This window comes from Pogona vitticeps, chromosome 13 (assembly GCF_051106095.1).
Source record: "Pogona vitticeps strain Pit_001003342236 chromosome 13, PviZW2.1, whole genome shotgun sequence".
Classification (NCBI taxonomy): domain Eukaryota; kingdom Metazoa; phylum Chordata; class Lepidosauria; order Squamata; family Agamidae; genus Pogona; species Pogona vitticeps.
Genome location: NC_135795.1, coordinates 4,058,010 through 4,078,037, shown reverse-complemented (window position 1 = coordinate 4,078,037; position 20,028 = coordinate 4,058,010). Strand labels below are relative to the sequence as shown.

Below are 20,028 nucleotides of genomic sequence, written 5' to 3'. Positions count from 1 at the left end.
CTGGAGGGGCTGATGCGGGTCCAGGAGGGTCCCGAAGCAGGAACGATGCCTCCCAACGATGCCTGAAGCTTGGCCACATAGAGTCCAATAAGAAAGGGGTTATGGGTTGGAAATACATACTGTATCTGCAGGGCATTGGTTACAAGCTCCTGCCCCGTGAATGCCAGAAACCGTGGATGATAGTGAACCCTATGCATAGCATGGTCTCTGGATCCCCCTAGTGGGCAGTGCTTGTAACTACATTGTGGTTTATATGTACTTCTGGGGGGAAATCAACCCTGAGTGCTCACTGGAAGGACAGATCCTGAAGCTGAGGCTCCAATCCTTTGGCCATCTCATGAGAAGAGAAGACTCCCTGGAAAAGACCCTGATGTTGGGAAAGTGTGAGGGTAAGAGGAGAAGGGGACGGCAGAGGAGGAGATGGTTGGACGTTGTCACCGAAGCGACCAACATGAATTTGACCAGACTCCAGGAGGCAGTGGAAGACAGGAGGGCCTGGCGTGCTCTGGTCCATGGGGTCACAAAGAGTCGGACACGACTAAACGACTAAACAACAAAATGTCTGGGGGGGGTTGATTTAATATTTTCAGGAAGCGGATAACTGAATCTGCGGATACGATCCTGCGGATTGGGGGGTGCGTCCTACTGTAGCCTGCTCACATGTTGCAATTATAGTCTGGCACTAGCTTTAGCATTTCCGTGTCTTTTCTCATGGGTAAATAATGCTTTGAATGCTTGGCGTGTTACGGCTTCAGTGCCCCCGTGACTGGCAATATGTCTTGGTCCTATTTTCCTCCCCCCCCCGCTTCTCATATTTCACAACATCCCTTACTTGCCTTTCAGCTAACGTCGTGTCTCAAGAAGCCGAACACGGTCCTGACGCGTTGTCCGTCAGCGGCGACGGGCGTCTCTTGGCCTTTGTGGGACCTTCCAAGTACATCGTGACCCTCATGGACGCCCATACCCTGGATGAGGTACCTACCATCCTTGCACAACACACCTTGAGAAGACAGGAAAGAAACTTCTCTGGAGGGATATCGGAGGCGTGGAGCCCTCTGGGTTAGAGGGGGGCAGGTGGAACCCTTTCGGCAGCCCTTTCCCTAAGACCTCTGGCCAAAATGTCTTGGTTTGTACCCGGCATGGAGCTGCCGTTTCAGAAGTAGCAGGTGACCTGGTTGTCGTTCCACACCTAGTGAATACCAAGAGGATTCTGGCCGTAAGAACAGAAAAGGGAGGTATACCTTTCGTGTAGCTGGTAGCGCTACCGGGTGAATCTCTTTGATTGGTTTGCTTCTCACTCCATGAAAAATGCAATGTCAATGATCCAGACACTTCTTCACTCTATTACTACTATGTCTGGTGTGTTACATTCAAGGTGTTTATCCATTTGGATCCGGAAATCCCACAAGATCTTGACTCCCTTATTTTCTTGGCACCTGCTCTACCTGATGTTCCCACGGGTTTTGGGAGGCTGGCAAGTTATATTTTTTTGCATAATGACCAGTGCATTAATTTTTGCCACTGTTATGTCTAATTTTGTAATCTGTTTCTGTATTTTGGGACATTCACAGATGAAATGTGACTCAGGTTCCTCTTTTTCGTGGCAGAGTCGATATTTGCAGTTAGCACTGATTCCTTGGATCTTAGCTTTCATCACGTTGGTTTGGAGCGTAGCAAACCTCAAGCCTTCGGTTTCCTTCTTAAGGGTCCCCAGTTTTAGCCATGCCCGTGTTGAATTATGATTATGCTTTCCATCCATATTTCTCAGGTGTTGTCCATGTAGTGGTTTATTTCTCCAGCTGTTTAATTTATTTTCAAATTGTTGTTTCTTACATTGACCCTTTGTTTCTGTTGTTTTCCAAATATTCTCCATTTTCGCTGCTTTAAGTAATTTTTCTCTGCTTGTACTAATATAATCATGTCTTCTTGCTTTTTCAGCTGCTGAGAGTGGACGTGAGCATCTTAGACCTGGACAGCGCCGTTCTGGACACAGCTGTGAGACTCTGCTTTGCCCCTTTCCCTCTGGGCCACCTTTTGGTGACAACATCTTCTCAGAAGGTTCTCGTGCTTGACGGCAAGTCGGGACGCCTGGTCCGAGTGGTAAGGGCATTACAGAGATTCTTCCACTCGTCTTGAATAGGGGTCCTGCTGGATTATACCAGAAGTTCATCTTTTTTTTTTTCTGTAACAGCCCCACAGATGCTTTCTGAACCCGAAAAGCATCATGACTCCGTTTCCACCACCCCGTTCCCCAAAGGATCTGACCTTGAAGGGTGGCCAGCCACCCTGGATTAATAAAATCCATTATGAAATTACAGTTGAAACATCTTGGTAGGTTTCCGCCTGCATTTTGTAAGCTGCTCATAATTTCTTTTAAAAGCCACCTATGCCTGTCACCCACCACTTCCATCTTGTGAAGGAGAACTCCATAAATCCATCCAACAATGGGCGAATGGTTCCAAGCTCCTCCCACTGATAATGAAAACCGTGGATAAGAGCAAACACTATACATAGCATGGTAAAAGGGAGAAAAATGCAGAAAAAAGTACTTTCACCATTCATTACCAGAACTGGCCACTAGAGAGAGCCCTTTGGTATTTTTCACCAACCTCAGCACAAAGCATGGTCTCTGGTTCCCTCTGAATACCCATTCCGGGAAATACATGGTGAAAATACATATTTCCAGTTTTTTTCTTTTTAATATTTTCAGCCTGCAGATAAGTGAAACTATGGACACTGATCCCGCAGATCACGGGGGCCCTGCTGTATCTGTTTTCATTGTATTACAAAATAGTGCATGCTTTTTGATGAAAAAATGAGCGTTTTCCAAAATTGGTTTCTGTTGGTGGCAGGTTTCGCAGGTGCACAAACAATCCTGTTCTTCGTTGGCCTTTAGCCCCGATGCTCGGTATCTCCTGACGGCTGGTGATCGGGCTATCAAGGTGTGGGATTATGGGATGAGATTTGACGTCAACGCCCAGGTAAATGTACGCAACCAGGAAACCAGAGGAATCATCTTGGAGGGTGTTGTAGTAGTCAAATCAAGGCCGTGTGAGCCACAAAAGCCAATGAAAAACATCTGCAGTAAAATAACCAACGGAACGAATAAAGATGGTTGTTTTCAGGAAGATTTTGAAGCAAGTAGAAAAGTTTATTTTTGTAGATATGCATAGCTGGTTGATTGTGAGTAAGAAGCTTCCTTTCTGCCCCCCTTTGCTGCTTATTTGTTATGACTACAGAACATGGCCCTTGCTGGAACTCTAGATCAAAAAGCTGAATGTGAGCCAACTGTGTGATGTAGCTGCAAAAAAGGCCAATGCAATTTTAGGATGGATTAACTGAAGTATAGTTTCTAAATCTCACGAGCTGCTAGTCCCGCTCTATTCGGCACTGGTGAGGCCTCATCTGGAGTCTTGTGTCCAGTTCTGGACACCGCTCTTGAAGAAAGAGGCCAACAAACTGTTCAGAGGAGAGCAACGAGGATGTCAGGGGGCTGGAAACCAAGCCCTAATAGGAAAAGCTGAAGGAAATGGGCAAGAAGATGGAGGGGAGACGGGATAGCACTTTTCAGATACTTGAAAGGGAGTCCTACAGAGGAAGGGGCAAGATCTATTCTCAATCATCCCAGAGTTCAGGACACACAACAATGGGCTCAAGCGACAGGGAACCAGATTTCGGCTGAATATCAGGAAAAACTTAACTGTTAGAGCAGTACAACAACTGAACCAATGGCCTCAAGCGGTAGTGAATGCTCCAATGCTGGAGGCCTTCAAGAGGAAATTGGCCCACCCTCTGTGCAATCTGCTTGGGGTTGGACTTGATGGCCTTTAGAGGCCCCTTCCAACTCCATTATGATTCTGGGATTCTGTGACTTTGGGGGGCCTCCGTGTAAATGCCCTTTTCACACCATCTGTCGAAACTGCGGGAAGGATCGTTCCGAGGGGTGGAGAGGGACCAACAGAGGAAAAAGCAGCCCCTTCCCCCAATTCTGCTCTTCTTTCCTCCCAGGTGTTTATCGGCCATTCCGAGCCCATCCGGCAGGTGAGGTTCACTCCGGACCAAAGACAAGTCGTCAGTGTCGGAGACGCCATCTTTCTGTGGGACTTCCTAGGTGTGCACGCAGAGGACTCGTCCACATCTGAGTAAGGGCCCATCCTTTCTGCACTAAAGCGGTCTGCTTGGGCACTTCGTGTCTGTTGGGGAGCCTCGTGGTGCAGTGGTTCAACTGCAGCCCTGCAGCCAAAACTCTGCTCACGAGCCGAGTTCAATCGCAGGTAGCCGTCTCGAGGTTCACTCAGCCTTCCATCCTTCTGAGGTCGGTAAACTGCATACCCGGCTCGCTTAGTGGGTGGGTGGCAGTGTGTAGCCTGTGTCATTGAATTGTAAACTACCCAGAGTGTTTCTTTCTGCTGTGTAAATCTCTTCTATGCATCATTTTAACTCTGGACTTTTAATCATTCCAGAATCCTCTCTTTTGAGTCCTTGAATTCTCCCAGTGCTGGTGAGTTTCTCCTTTTTATACATGTGCGAAGCTTAGCGAGCCAAAACATCCCTTCTGTAGCAATCAGGATTGATTGGGGCATTTTCTACCTTGATTTCCTGGATCTCGGTCCAGCTTTCTTAACCACTAACTCGCTTTGACTTTCTGTCTGCTTTCTTGTCTCTTCTCTGCTCACGGAAGCTGATCTGGAAAAGACAGAGGGTTTGACCGCCGGGGCCAGCGATGTCCCCCGCCAGCTGGTCCCTCTGCCGATGGCCGTGTCCCCACCCTGTCTGGATGTCAGTTCTATTCATCGATTGGTGGACGAGGGTGAGTGACAGCGGGAGGGTTGGAACGGAATAAATCATCCCGGGGAGGCCGTTTAAAAACCCATTAAAATTCATCTTTTTATCCCTGTTCAAATTCCTTTATGAGCTTAACTGAAGTGTGGAGAGCCTGCTAGTAAGTTTAATTTGGATGGGAAACAACAGAAACCGGGACGCCACCTGACAGGCCAAACCCTGTTGTGTAGCTACACATGCAGTGTGACCCCCCTGGATCTGAAATCAGAAGAGTTTTTTTTTTTCCTTTTTAGCCTAGTGTGGCTTCTTGGTGTGTCTTTCAACGGTCCTTAAATTAAACTAATAAATTACGAAATGTTCTTTTGAATTTGGAGTCTTTGAACAAGACAAGATCCGTTCCGTTTTATTGTTGCTCCGGGCAAAGCGTTCCCTTCTGATCGCTGTCCTTCCTCTTCCCTTCTTTCAGATCTTTCTTCAGAATCGGAACAGGAAGAGAAGAGGGCCTGCCCGAAAAGCAGCAGCAGCCGCGAAGTTGTTAACGGCGAGAAACCCGTTCGGGCTCTGAAGCAAACAGCCCAAGAGCCACCGGTTGCGAAGCCTGCCAGGGCCCGGCCTTGCCCTCAGCCACGCAGCCATGCAGGTGGGGGTAGATCGGTTTTATCTATTTTTCCCTCCTTAATGGCACAATTTCAGATAGGAGATGCAAGGAATGGCCGTTTGTTTTATCAATGGGAGCAAAGCCTCCATGTGAGATGTGAGTGAGGCAGGAACCTTATGCTATGTAAGATCCTCCGCTTCTAAACAAGCTTGAAAGGTTCACCTTGGACAATCGGCGCAGCCTCATCCATGCGTCAGTTTCTGTGTGAGCATGCGTGTGACCGACCGCTTGCCCGAGGTAGCCTTGCTCAGGCTGTTTTTCGTCGGCTTACACACCAGCTTTGTTGTATGTTTAAAGATTCAACCAACCCAACCCAACCCAACCCACCAACCAACCAACCCACCAACCAACCAACCAACCAACCAACCATCCATCCATCCATCCATCCATCCATCCATCCATCCATCCATCCATCCATCCATCCATCCATCCATCCATCCATCCATCCATCCATCCATCCATCCATCCATCCATCCATCCATCCATTCATCAAAATATGTTTTTACCCCCGCCTTTCTCCTTAAAAAGGACCCAAGGCAGTTTACAACGAAAGATAATACTAAAGCCAACAACAGTGAGTATACAGATACTAAAAAGGACTAAATACCACACTGAAAAACATAAGGAACGCCAAAACACATTCAAAACAGTAAGACACAACTATCCATAAAAAAAAAAACAACCCACTCAGGCAGCCCGTCAATGAGGGAAAGCTTGCCTGAAGAGAAAGGTCTTTGCTTGCTTGCGGAAGGACAGCCGAGATGTGGGCCAGGCTCGCCTCCAGTGGGAGGGAGTTCCAAAGTCTGGGAGCAGCCACAGAGAAGGCCCTCTCCCGTGTGTCCCCATCAAGCGGACCCGTGAGGAAGACCTCCCCGGATGATCCTGACACTCGAGCAGGCTCATCGAGGGAGACATGGTCCTTGAGATCACTTGGGCCCAGGCCGTTTTAAGGCTTTATAGGTTAGAACCTTGAAATTCTGCCCGGAAACGGATCGGCTGCTGGGGAATGTTTTCTGCCTGTATGGAGGAGCGGCATTCGAATCCCTCCCAGGCTCCGTCTCCCTTCCCTCCTCGTACATCGCCTCACAGGCAGGGAATTCCACTTTGAAAGGACCCCGGCGGTGGAGAGCGGGAAGCAGCGTCAAACCGTTCTGTCCTCTTCTTGCACACTAGAATGCAAAAAGGAAACGCAGGGCTCGGGATCCCAAACCCACGTCCGCCCAGACTGCTACCGGCACTTTTGTCCTCGCTTCAAAACTTCTCCGCGTCCTAAGGTAAGAACTGGTTGGAGGACACGTAAAGGAGCCGGGTGCGAGACGCGGCCCCTGGCCTGGTGTTGGGGTACATATCTGAAAATCCCAGCTTCCCACGTCTGTTGGCTTGCGGTGTGGTTATGCATACGATCAAAAAGCAACGTTGGAAGGGGACGTGGGTATGGATGCATAGATGCTTTAGCTCTCCTGTGCAGAGATGAGCACGAACCGGTTCGTGCTGGTTCGTTTCACAGCCAAACGAGTGTTTGGCGCTTCTTTGTCCTGCCTCCTCTGGCAGGCGCCCATTTGGAGGCAGTGCCCGGAGGAGGCGGGGCAGTGAAGCCAGGCTGCTGCCTCTGAGTGGGCGCCCTCGGGAGGAGGTGGGGCTTGGAAGCGCCAAACACCCATTCAGCCGAAGTACGAACAGAACAAACTGCTAAACTGACATTTCGTGCCCGCTAGAGGGAGCCGGAGACTGCCTTGTATCATGCTCGCTGTAATCCACGGTTTTCAGCATCCGCAGGAGGGCTTCAAACCAAATTCCAACAGATACAGGGGCCCGACTGTTTACAAAAAGGACTCCTTTTTTGCATATGGATAAGGTTTCTTGCGGGGTTCGGAGACAATCTGTCATCTCCCCGGCAAGCCTTTCCCATTTGTATTAAAACCGTGGATGCTTGTCTTTCAGACGTTCTCCTCTCCTCTATCCGGGAACGAAGGTTTGAAACTGAAAACTGTGATCGGATATAACGGAAACGGCCGCGGAAATATGGTCTGGAATCCAGACACAGGTATGGGCTGTTCTTGTGAAATAGCGTTTTGGATCCTGCCTGCCTTCCATTCCAAAGCTCTCAATTTGAATCCTGGCTAGTGGAAGGCGATCAGTCGTCTTTCCCGTTGGGTGTTTTCGCTTGGTGAAGGATGAGAGCAGGGTTATATTGTCGGAGACTAAATTTAGGCAGGCGGGAGCTGTCTCCTTTTTATGTGGCACCTGCAAAGGAGACAGCCCCCTGTATCTGCGTGGGATCCGTTCCAAACCTCCCCGCGGATGCTAAAAACCGCGGATGATAGCAAACATTATTTTAGTACCGAATGTTTTATATATATAACTTGGTCTCTGGCTCCCCCGAGTGGCCAGATCTAGTAACTTCATATTCATTTTCTAGGATTTTTCTTTTAATCTTTTTAGGCTGTGGATCAGCCGATCCTGATCCTGTGGATAAGGGGAATCCTGCTGTACTTAGATGAGTTTCTATTTACAACCCACTTCCTTTTGTGGTTTCTTTGGCCTGCCTGTTGAAGGAAGAATTCTAGGGACTGAACGAGTTAACTCCTTCTCTCCCAGGTTTCTTTGCCTACACCTGCGGCTGTTTGGTCATCGTGGAAGACCTCCATTCCGGAGTTCAACAGCATTGGCTCGGCCACCCGGAAGAGATTTCAACGCTGGCTGTGAGTCACGACGTCCAGGTACGGACCTTCTCCGTTTCCCTTGCCCGATGGTGCAGTCCGAGCCGTTGGGTCCCTAGAAGGCCATCATCATCATCATCTTAGAAGAGCAGAGCTGGATGGGACCCTGTGGGATCATCCAGTCCAGCCCTCTGATCAAGGAGGCCCCGTGGGGGGAATCGAACTCCCAACCTTTTGTCTCCGCAGCCACTGAGCTATCCGGCAGTTCTCTAACAGGGTTGTTTGTGGGGTTCTAAAGCTTGCTTTTGTTTCTAAAAATACCGTGTTTTTCCATATATAAGACTATACTTTTGTCTAAAATCTTTAGGCTAAAAATTGAGGGTCGTCTTATACGCGGAGGTAAGCTGAGGAGAGAACAAAAACAAGGGGAGGGGAAAGCAGGGATCAAAGCGATCCTGCAGCGCTTTGATCCCTTTCCCCCTACACTTGCTAAGCCCCATTTAGATTTCTTAATTTTGGATTCGAAAAGTGGGGGGGGGCGTCTTATACATGGAAAAATACGGTATTTGGGCTGGAGGGGTTCAGGCGTGCTGTGCCACTCGAAGCTTGGGGAAAACACCCTTCCCCACCCTTTTGAAAGGGACGGTGTCGTTTCTTATTCCTGAATGGTGACCGCAAAAATGCTCTTCCAGGTCCTGGCCTCGGCCTCTGGCCAAGGCTGTGGAGACTCGCGCTGCCAGATTCGCATCTGGAACACTCAGAATGGGGACTGCCAGAAGGTTCTCTTCCATCACGAGACCCAGGTGCAAGCCATGGCCTACTCTCGAGATGACCGCCTCCTAGTGACGCTAGGTGGGTGTCTCCGGCCGCACTTGGACAGCGTGTTTGCTTGCAGGAGTATTAAATATAACCACAGTGGGGACCCCTGTATCCACTGATTCGCTTATCCACGGTCAAAAAATATTTAAAAAAATTCCAGGCAATATACATTTCTAGAGATAGAATTACCAGAATGGGCCACTAGAGGGAACCAGAGACTGTGCTATGTATTGTGTTTGCTATTATAACTGTGTTCACTGTTATCCACGGTTTTCAGCATCTGCTGGGAGGCGGAGGCAGCTTGAAACGGACCCTCCACAGATACTGGGGTCTTACTATACTGAATAGCTTCTTGATTTTTGTTACTGAAATACACGTTTTGATGCCGCTCTAAACTATTTTGAGCTTGGGAAGAGCCGAGTGATGACATTTGAAGTGTGCATGTTATTAAACATTTTTAAACTCGAGGCTGCTTCCTCGGTGGGTTCCAGGGGACTATCTCGACAGGGATCTTTCTCTGTGGAACACCCAGACGTACGAGCTGATGTCCTCCACGCGTTTCTCCGAGCCCGTCCACGCCGTCGCCTTCAGCCCCCTCTCCGCGGGACGCTTGGCCTGCGTCGGGAGGGGGACGGTGACCTTCTGGCTCCTGGACCAGCAGAGCGCGGACCTCAGCCTCAAGGTACGCTTCTCGGCCACTGGCTTGGAATCCCCTGCCATTCATCTCCTCCATCTTCCATTCAGGCTCCCACCCTTGCTCTCCACCACCGTCGCCAGGCCAGCTCCTCGTTTGGGGGAGCTGAGGTCCGTGCTGACGGTCGGATTCTGGACGTTGCTCAGACGTCACGTTTTGAAGCCCCAAAAGTAATTTTTTCCGACACTGGTGGAGACATGACCCTCTCTCTCTCTCTCTCTCTCTTTTGGCCTGGTTTCAGGTTCACAAAGTCCCCGTCCCGGACGCCGTGGGTCCGGTGGAGCTCACGTCGCTCTGCTACGGGGCCGGCTGCCTTCTGTACGCGGGGACCAGCGCGGGACAGATATGCGTCTGGGACACGGAGACCAGTCGGTGCTTCATGACTTGGGAAGCTGCCGAGGGAGAGATTGGTGAGTTTTCAGAGAAGGACGCGGATCGAGAGAGGAGTTTGGAGACCCTCAGAAGGGCTTTCTCTGTGACGGAAAGAATAGCCAGGATTCCTGTGGGTGGTTTGACTTACCTGTAACATAGATGGTGTAGAGATTATCCATGCGAATTGCTGCTAACTAACAAGCCGCCGGTTACGGGTTGAGAATTGTGCAACAGACACTGACCTAGTCATGTGACCAGCGCCTCATTAGTTAGCAGCAATTCACTGTGATGAGATAGGCAGTTTAACTGCATGCATGCGTGAGTCTCCCACAGGGTAGGGTTCTGAGCCTTGCCACTGGAGGACTTTGATAAGTCTGTGGTATAATAATAATAATAATAATAATAATAATAATAATAATAATAATAATAATAATAATAATAATAATAATAATAATAATGGGGAGGGTTTCTATGACATGTCATATTTTTTCCGGCAACCTATGTTTGAGTTTGAACTCGCTTATGGGTTCAAATGTAGGTTGCAGAGAAAATGTGACATGTCATAAAAATCTTCTCCTTAATTATTACCACCATCATCTTAGAACTGCAGAGCTGGAAAGGGCCCTGTAGATCGAGTCCAGCCCCGGTCAAGGAAGCACAGTGGGGGGAAATCGAACTCCCAACTTCTGGCTCTGCAGCCGGAGACCTCAAACCTCTGAGCTCTCCAGCAGTTCTAATTGGGGGGGGGGGGGTGTCCATCTGTTCACCGGGGACAAAAATCGTTCGCCTTGCCTAGGTGTCCTGCAGTGTCACGGGATCCGACTCATCAGTGGCAGCAACACCAGAAAGATCCAGCTTTGGTCCGTGGGGGCTGTTCAGGAGCTGAGGGTGAAAGGGTCTGGCGCCAGGTAACGGGTGTTTTTTTTTTTAAATCTCATTAGGAAAACGAGGAGGATCCCCAGAAGCTCGGTCACAAAAAGCCTTCTCGTTCATATGGGAAACGACACACAACATTCCCATTTTATATGTCGGTCCTTTGATCCGAGGGTGGGATTGAAGAAGGGGTTAAATTTAGTGCCTCTAAATATATACAGTAGGACTGTAGCACCTACAGGGGGTCGGTACCAAGCGACAGCCCCCCCCAATCCCTGGTGGATGCTGAAAAACACCGAAATATTGAATGCTATACATCAGGGGTCCCCAACCTGTTCTGAACCGCAGACTGGTTAATGGGGCGGGGTCTGTGCGCAGGGGGAGGTGGGGCACACCCCATGCTCACGGGGGGGCATGGCGCACGCTCGCACACGCGTGGATTAACATGGCACACTAGGTGCATGCAGATCAGCATGGTGCGCTCGTGGGTGGGTGGGGTACCCGTGCGTGTGGGCAGGCTGTGCATGGGGGGCGGCAGGTCTCCCGCCATGGAACAGGGGTTGGGGACCTTGCTGTACATGGCGTGGCCTCTGGCTCCCTCTCTCGGCCAGGTCTGGTGGATACACCCTGAAAATACATATAAACAGGTATTTCTGGGGGGGTTTTATTTAGTATATTCAGCCAGCGGACAAGCAGATCAGCAGATAGCGATCCTGCGGATAGGGGGTCCCATTGTATTAAAAAGAGGGCCAAGGGGATTTGGGAGTAAAACCGCCTTCACCCTCCAAAGGAGTTCTGTCCTTTTGTGGCATCTGTGGTTTGGCGTCCATGTAAACACGTTCATAGATGTCCCACAGTCCCAATGGAGACCCTTTAACAAGGGGGCGGCTGCCATCCAAGCCCCCGATTCTCCGTATCCCCCCCCCCGGGCAGCTTTTTCTGCCCTTCTCTTCAACCCTGGAGTTTTCAAGGAAGTTCTTTTCCCACTGAAACAGACGGCGGTGCCTAGCTGGGGCTGACTGGCCTGCCCAAAAACGGTGGTCCTCGGGGCCCCTTGGTCAGAGCGCTCACCCCTGGCCCCAGGCGTTCCATTTCTGACTCTCCATTTCTGTGCCCTTGGAGCGAGTCCTGGCTGGCCGGCGTTCCCCTCCCGCGCCCTTCCCAGTTGGCCTCAGACTCCGTTTTTCTGGGTCCACCGGAGTCCCGCATCCTTTACCCTCCTTAAACGGCTCTCTCCTCTAGATCCGGCTCCGTCCTTTTGGAACAAGAGATGACCCTCGACGGGACCGTCGTCAGCGCCGCCTTCGAGGACTCGGCCGACATGGGCATCGTCGGCACCACCGCCGGGACGTTGTGGTACATCAACTGGACGGACAACACCAGCATCCGGCTGATCAGCGGACACAAGAACAAGGTCTCCTTAAAAGTTGGCGCGGAAGCAGAAAGGGCTTGTTCTAGAGCAGAGAGGGGCTTTTGTTGGTTCTAGCGCACTTGTTCATGGCCCTCGGGGGGGTTGTTGAACTCCAAGTCCCATTGAACTAAATGTTCTTTGGCTTGACGTTTGACCTGCATCTTCCAACTCTCTTATGGAATTCCCATCCTTATTCCCCTCCTTCTTCTAATTGACCCATGTTTGTGAGTTTTAAAATATGTGTCGTTTCCCCACCCCCAGTTTTACTAGGGCAGAGATCTCCCCTTCTGCAACCAACAGGGCTTCCTTGTTCTGCCCTTCTATATAGGTGGACACAAGAGGCAGGACCGTCTTGGCGGTGGCCCCGATTTTGTGGAACTGGCTCCCAACGGAGCTAGGTTTAGAAAGCGGTGCTTTTTAAAAAATTAGTAGCCTATCGGGACAAACTGGAATGTCTTCTTAGGGTTTGCTGAAGTCTTTCTCCGTTAGTGCAGGTGAACGAGGTGGCGTTCAGTCCCCGAGAGTCTCACTGTGCCACCTGCGGTGAAGACGGCAGCGTGAGGGTCTGGGCGCTGGCCAGCATGGAGCTGGTGGTGCAGTTTCAAGTCCTCAACCAGGTAATTTCAGAAATCAGCTGGTCATCCTGCCAGGGGAAGACACGGTTTGCTTGGAATTTGCAAGGGCTGAAATATGTGGGGTGTGTGTGTGCAGGATGATCCCTGTATCCACGGGAGATTGGTTCGAAGCCCTCCTGCGGATGCTGGAAAACTCGGATTATAGCAAGCACTTTTATAATAGCCGACACTATCCATAGTGTGTTCTCTGGCCAGTTCTGGTAATGTCACTTCTTTAGAAATACATTTTTCTAGGATTCTTTAAAAATATATTTTAATATTTTCTGACCATGGATAAATGGATCAGTGGATAATGATTCCCGTGGATACAGGGGTCCTGCTGTAATTAGAAAGCTGGGGCTCCAGATGTAATACTTGCACATGGGCACCGCTACGTTGACCCATAGGTCGCTTCCTAACCTGCAGAGATGGGGCAGCTTAGCTTCTAGCAGCAGAGGCGGCTTTTAATCCTTGCAAGGCAACGTGCTCTCGTGCCTGGGGGTCTGCGACAAAGAGGGGGGGGGACTCGCACCCAGGTTCTTTGTTTTTTGCTGCACAGCCTTCCTGACACACTGACCCTTCTCTCTCTTTTAAGAGTTGCCTGTGTCTGGCCTGGAGCCCTGTATCCCCGTCCGCCGACGGGGCAGAAAGCCAGCACATCGTGGCCGGCTACAGCGACGGCACCATCCGGGTGTTCAGCCTGTCCCGGACGGAGATGGAGCTGAAGATGCACCCCCACTCCGTCGCCGTGACTGCGCTCGGATACTCGGCCGACGGTAGGGTCGCGAGTGCCTCGCCGTGCGAGGGCTGAACGGCAGGACTGCAGTCAAGACTCTGCTCGTGATCGATTTTGATCACAACGGGCTCAGGGGGCAGGCTGGAGGTTGACAGCCTTCCACCCTTGATGTTGGCAAACTGAGTACCTGGGGGGCGGGGGGGGGACAGCATTGTGTAGCCTGCATATTTAAATTGTAAACCGCCAAGACAGTGCCTTAAGTCCTTTGAGACAGTATATAATCCGCGTGTCTTGCTTTGCTTTGCTTCCACTGGTCTGCTACCAATTTCGGCCTCTTTTTTTTGCTTGCTTGCGTTATTCCTTCCTTGCCTTTCTCCCCGATTCGCACTCCGTGCTGTTCGAAACACAAAAAGCAGATACAGCTGGAAGCACAGCATTATCATGCTATTTCAAACGCAATTAAGCCAATGATCAGAAACAGCGAGCAGCCCTTCAGTCAAGGTGCTGCTGTGTCTTGCTGCCCCCCCTTCCTCCAACCTCTGCCCCGACACATAGGAGACCCCCCCCCAAAAAAAACTCCGACTTGGAAGGACTGGCCTTTGAAGGGACGGGGTTCTGGGCCGTACCAAGTACAGTCTTCCCCACCACCCTGAGGCCCTCCGTTCGAGTGAGGCTGCTAGGATGTTGGGAATTATAGCCCATCGCGTCTGGAGGCCTGAGGATGCTGGTTGCCTAAGATGTTGGTCGAGGTGATCGAGGGCGGTTTGCAACCTGCAGAGGCATTTTCTGGGAATCTGGTCTACCCGACCATCCTTGGCGTGGGAGGAGGTAAACATGGTCATGATCCATTTTTGGGGGGGCCCTCCTGCCTCCCCCCCAAAAAAAATGAAACTGGAGGTTGAGGTCCAGGCACTTCCTGTTTTGATCCCCGCCCCTGGGGCTTTTGTGCCTGGAAGGGGGTGTATTCCACCTGCATTCGGCCTCGAAGGGATCGCTCCTCGGGCCCTTCGAACGTGTTGGCCGCTGATGTAGATCCGCGGCCTGAAATACCGGGGGGGGGGGCGCTCAATCCTGGATGGGAGAGGTCTTTGGGCCGGGCCCATCCTAAGGGTGCCTTCCAAACAACGTTGGCTTCTCACACCTCCTGGGATGAAATCCATGCCCAGAAGCCGTGGCCGCCCCCAAGTGGAAAGCCTCCAGAGAAACATCTGAGCTCTACATTCCTTGCCATGATTGAATTTTGTGAATGAAGCCCCTTCTCGGCCCTGTTTTGAGATGTGGGTTTTTCTACCCCAAGTTTGGCATTTTTTTTTTCAAGGAAACCCTTGAGGGCCATCAGTTGGAGAGCGAGACTCCTCACGCTCCCCTTGTCTCTCTCTCTCTCTCTCTAGGAGAGATCATCCTGTCTGGAGGGAAAGACGGGCTCATGGCGGTGAGCAGCCCTCGTACAGGAATGACCGTCCGCGTGCTAACCGACCACCGGTCGTCCCCCATCAACGTCATCCACTGCACAAGAAACCAGGTGAGAGAGGACCCCGTCTGCCATTGGAGCAGCATCCCCTTGGGTGTAAGATAGAGAAATAAATGGTACCGGAGGCCATTTTATTAGTACAGTCGGATCCTCCTCTCCGCGGGGGATCGCTTCCAAATCCCCCCGTGGATACTGAAAAAGGAAGATAATAGTGAACACTATTTTGCTAGTGAACGCTCTTCAGAGCCTGGTCTCTGGCTCCCTCTAGTGGCCAGTTCTGGTAACAACTTCATAGAAATATATTTTACTAGTGAACGCTATGCATCGCATAGTCTCTGGCTCCCCCTGTTGGCCTACTCACGTAACTTCATCTTTAGAAATAGATATTTCTGGGATTTTTCTTTTAATATTTTCAGAGGGTGGATAAGCGAATCGGCAGATATTGATCCCCACAGATACCAGGCTTCTGCTGTTTTAAGTCACTTTAAATCTTTTGTTAAACATATGAAAGGCCATACGTCAATACGTTAAATTGCCTATGGCAATATTGTGTATAACAAGTTGCTTCCAAGCACGAGGTGAGACTGACTCCTGGTTGGCTTCTTTCTCCTCCTCGCACCATCCCTTCTCGGTTGGAGGCCATTCCTTTCTGCGCTTGACCGGTAGTATGATTGGTCAGGGATTCTTGCCTGGAGACATTTTTCCTAGCCCAGATCTCTCGGTTAGCATAAGGCGAGAGCTGCTTCTTTCACACCTTCTGGGAGACAATTTGGTATCTTCTCCCTCATGCTTCTTTCTCCCTGTGAACTCATAACGTTGGGGCCCTTCTGTGCAAAAGGTCTCATTATACAAGGAGCAAACGAACACACCCCTTTCACCCTAGACGTCTAGGTTCCAAAATGGATATTGATAAAACGTTTCTTTATATGGAAACAATCCTTTGCATCTTGCATTTATCTTCCCTGTGCAGTTGGAGGTAAAGGGGTGTGATCTTTTAGATGTGAATAAACCCTTTATCTCTATTGAGTCCCTTTCTTATCTCTTGTACTGTAGTTCAGACGCTACTGTGCCAATGTTCTTGGGTGGGTGGGGAATGTTTAAAATCAAGTGCAGTCGTCATGCGGGTGTCATGTCCTCTAGCACACCGACCTGCTGGGGATTGAAGGCGGCGATCTGTGGCTGGCCGCGAGTGCCGATCGGCGCGTCAGTGTCTGGGTCTCTGATTGGATGAAGGACAAATGCGAGCTCATCGATTGGCTGAGCTTTCCAGCGCCGACCGGCCCCGAGGTGAGACGATTTTGCTCAGTTTTCCCATCTGTGAGCTAAGCGGTCCAGTGTGTTGTGGGTTCTGAAACCTTGCCTGTAAAATTTATCTTTCTGAGAGCTTTAAGCGCTATGGAGAAGTACATAAACAGAATACTTCGGTTCTTCTATCAGGGAACGATAGACCATAACTCTATGCCAGTGTGGACAAGACTCGATGCGAGTCATTTTACTTTGGAGGACAAAATTCTAGGCAGCTGTTTGTAATTATTGTTGAAATTATTTGTAGTTATTGTTGCTGGGTTCTGTTTAAATGTAGAAGTGCTTTGTCTGTTAGAGAGACGAAATGATCAGAAATTGGAGGAGGCTACCAATTCTTAAGAGAAAGCCACACTTAGTGCGCAAAAACAGAGAAAATTATTCAGATGTAGACAGTCAAATCCTAGTTCACCGGGTTTGCAATCTTGGAATCAGGGAGGCGTACATCTGCTTGTAACGGTCCCATTCATTCATTCATTCATTCATTCATTCATTCATTCATTCATTCATTCATTCATTCATTCATTCATTCATTCATTCATTCATGCAAGCATGCAAGCATCAATTCATTTAAAATACTTCTACCCTGCTTTTCTCCTTTAAAAAGGACCCAAGGTGTCTTATATCATTAAAAGGAAACATTTCAATATTTCACATTTCCGTTACAGGTGCCGAACCCTTTGCCTCCCAGCCTAGCAGCGTTTTGCCCCTGGGACCCCACAACGGTCGCCTACGTTGGCTTCGGATTGCAAAAGGAGATCCTTCTGTACAGCTTGCGGCTGAAACAGGTGCCTGAGAGCTTAGCTGTGTGTGTGTGTGTTGCAGCACTTAAGCTGTGGGCTTATTTCGGTGCCTTTGTGTACATCCAGTCGAAGCCTTGGCACAGATCTAGAACAAACACGAGTTGTGATGGATCTCGCTGGACTGTGATTGTTACAGACTGAAGGCCCCGGGGAGGAACCCGAAGGCTCTCTCTACCTCACAGGGCTCGGCCTGAGAGGGTCGATGCCGGCATAACTGCTGGATAGCTCAGGGGTTTAGAGCCAGAGGTTGGGTGTTCAAATCCCCCCACTGGGGCCTCCTTGACTGGGGCTGGACTGGATGACTGCAGAGGGTCCCTTCCAGCTCTGCAGTTTTTTATTATTATTATATCAATTTGAAAACTTAAAGATTCTAACATTTGGGGGCTTTTCCTTGCTGCATGCAGGTTATTGAGAGGATCCCCCTGCCTTATTTTGCCACGTCGCTCAGCTTGTCTCCTGCGGCCGCCATGATCGCTGTCGGCTTCAACGGTGGGTCTTTGGAGGGCTCAAACGTTCCTCCTTTCTGCAGGGTGCGTGATAGAGAGGTCTGAGAAGCCCCTCGTAGAAAGGCAGTCCTGCAGACGGGAGGAGACTAGCTGTTGTGCTTTCTTTTATTTGGAAGAGGTTGGTGCGCCGAGCCGTCTTGTTGGGCCGTTGGGATACCTGGCGCTCCGGCCCCAAGAGGAGTTTGCAGGAGAGTCCCATGGTTACAGACGGTGCGCAGCATCGCTTCCCACCCACAAGAGCCAGAAGCTCAATATCATTTCCAGAGGATGCAGATGGCGGTGGGGGGGAGGCAGACAGAGGGTTGATGTCTGGATCGTGAAACTGATGGGGAACCTTTCTAAAGAGGTCTCCAGAAGCTGGGCAGAAGCTTTCAAAGGCGCTTCGTCCTCAACGTTCCTCCTCCTCGTTTAACACCGACTGGAAGAAACGAACGACGAAGGTTCGCCAGAACTCTGTTGAGGATGATTAGTAATTGCAGAGATTGTTAGTAGCAAATTGCTGATAATTAACGAGTTGCTGTTTGCATTCCTGGTTGGGTGCGCCAGCCCACGTGACTGGCGCCTGACCAGGAATGCGGATGCAACTTGATCATGAGCAGCCATTTTTGTACTGAATCTTTTGAACAGCACTATCCTTGGCTCGTGCGAGAGCTTGGCTTAGTTGCGTGTTTAAGCAAACAGATCCGTTATGGACTTTTCCTGGCAGAAAACTCAAATCTGGAAAGGACATATGGCTGAGATTCTTAGGATTTGGGCTTTCATTATGGAACTGAGTGTTGTTTCAGTAGTCTAACAAAATCTCAGTATTAGAGAGCACAAATATAGCAGAACCCCCAAATCCGCAGGCAATTGGTTCCAAGACCACCTGTGGATGCTGAAAACATGAGATAATAGCAGACGATGTATGTAATGTGGTAAAAAGGGGAAGAAATCAAGAAATATGTATTTTCACTATGTATTTACCAGAACTAGTCACTAGAGGGAGCCAGAGACTATGTGATGTATTCTTCAAAAGCAAGAACACATACCATGTTCTCTGGCTCTCTCTAGTGGCCGGTTCTGGTAAATTCATTGTGAAAATACGTATTTCTCGGCTTTTTCCTTTTGCTATTTTAATTTCAGGCTACGGATAAGTGAAACCGTGGATACGGTCTGCTACTGTAAACGGTACGCTTCCTTTAGGCTGTAACTTTGCCTTGCAGAGCGGGTGCTGAGGCTGATTGACCGTACGGCCAAGACCGAGCAGGACTACCGGGGCCACGATGACGGCGTTTGGCTCTCGAGGTTTACTCCGTCCGGGAAGCGCCTCTTCACGGCTTCCTACAACGAGATCCTGGTGTGGGAGGTCCAGAGCAGATGATCCGAGGGGGCGGGGTGATGCCCGCCGGTGGCTGCGCCACTTACCCCAGGCGGGTGGCAGAACGCTCGAAACCGAGTGGGGCCCTCTTGATTCCGGGGCCAGAACTTCAGCCTCGTGGAGTGGATCAGGAACATTGCATTACAAGGGTCTCCCTTGGGCCAGGCAAAACGGCGTCACAGTTTTAGAACTGCCCAAAGTTCGGAGGTCAGTGGCTCGGCGAGATTGGGAGAAAACCATTCCCCCCCACATCGGAGCCGGCAGGAAATCTCTCCCCGGAGACTTTTCCACCTGGAAAATCAAGGACAATCCTCCCCTTTCTACGTATTAGCTCAGCGGAGTTCCTTAATCTGAACATGTATGTAAAAAAAAGATTAATTTGTATTTTTTGAAAAGATGAACATGGATTTCTTCTTTCTAATTCATCCTTCCTGGGTCTACAGTTTGGTTTTTAAGTTACGTTCTTCGCTGAGTTTCGGTTGATCCAGATGGGGGTTCTCACTCTTTTCCTCCCGTGTGTTACGTCTCGTGTGTGCACTGACAACTTAGTTACGTGAAATCACAAAAGGGAGGCCGAAAGCCCCAATCCAGGAACACTCGCCACGCTCGGTAGATCAGGGAGGACAGCTGAGTCAGCAGCGTGAGTACACATCTGTTTTTAAAGTAGCCTCTGTTTTCTAAGCCGGAGAGCATTTTAAGGACTATTATCGGGACGTTTCTACCTTGCTTGATATCCAAAATTTGCTAATGCTTTTTTTAAAAAAGAGGTTTTCCACTAAGTTGGTGGGAGGAAAACCTATCAAACTGGTGCTGAAATATCCGGTACGTATTTCCCGTTTCAACCTGGCCCATAAGAACAACATCACGACATTGCAGGACGCCTATAATTTATGGTAAGGAGGGAGAGCAAGCTGATCTATGTTAGGTTTTTAACAGGATTCCAAATAAATGAATGTTTTGAGCATCTGCA

At 49.8% G+C, this 20,028-nt stretch overlaps 1 protein-coding gene across 1 annotated transcript in view; it reads left to right on the top strand.

The window, feature by feature from the left end:
- The window catches only part of WDR90 (WD repeat domain 90), a 39,384-nt gene extending 19,362 nt beyond the window's left edge, over positions 1-20,022 (top strand). The window contains exons 22-43 of the mRNA XM_072982331.2: positions 844-974; positions 1,939-2,100; positions 2,853-2,981; positions 4,009-4,142; positions 4,464-4,501; positions 4,682-4,810; positions 5,249-5,422; positions 6,614-6,714; positions 7,382-7,484; positions 8,039-8,160; positions 8,793-8,952; positions 9,411-9,601; positions 9,855-10,023; positions 10,782-10,893; positions 12,101-12,272; positions 12,764-12,886; positions 13,479-13,659; positions 15,011-15,141; positions 16,231-16,377; positions 17,061-17,180; positions 17,600-17,684; positions 18,904-20,022. Of these exons, the coding sequence (XP_072838432.2) occupies positions 844-974; positions 1,939-2,100; positions 2,853-2,981; positions 4,009-4,142; positions 4,464-4,501; positions 4,682-4,810; positions 5,249-5,422; positions 6,614-6,714; positions 7,382-7,484; positions 8,039-8,160; positions 8,793-8,952; positions 9,411-9,601; positions 9,855-10,023; positions 10,782-10,893; positions 12,101-12,272; positions 12,764-12,886; positions 13,479-13,659; positions 15,011-15,141; positions 16,231-16,377; positions 17,061-17,180; positions 17,600-17,684; positions 18,904-19,061 (2,972 nt within the window). The 3' untranslated portion in view covers positions 19,062-20,022. The remainder of the gene's footprint in view (positions 1-843; positions 975-1,938; positions 2,101-2,852; positions 2,982-4,008; positions 4,143-4,463; positions 4,502-4,681; positions 4,811-5,248; positions 5,423-6,613; positions 6,715-7,381; positions 7,485-8,038; positions 8,161-8,792; positions 8,953-9,410; positions 9,602-9,854; positions 10,024-10,781; positions 10,894-12,100; positions 12,273-12,763; positions 12,887-13,478; positions 13,660-15,010; positions 15,142-16,230; positions 16,378-17,060; positions 17,181-17,599; positions 17,685-18,903) is intronic.
- The last annotated feature ends 6 nt before the right edge of the window (positions 20,023-20,028 follow it).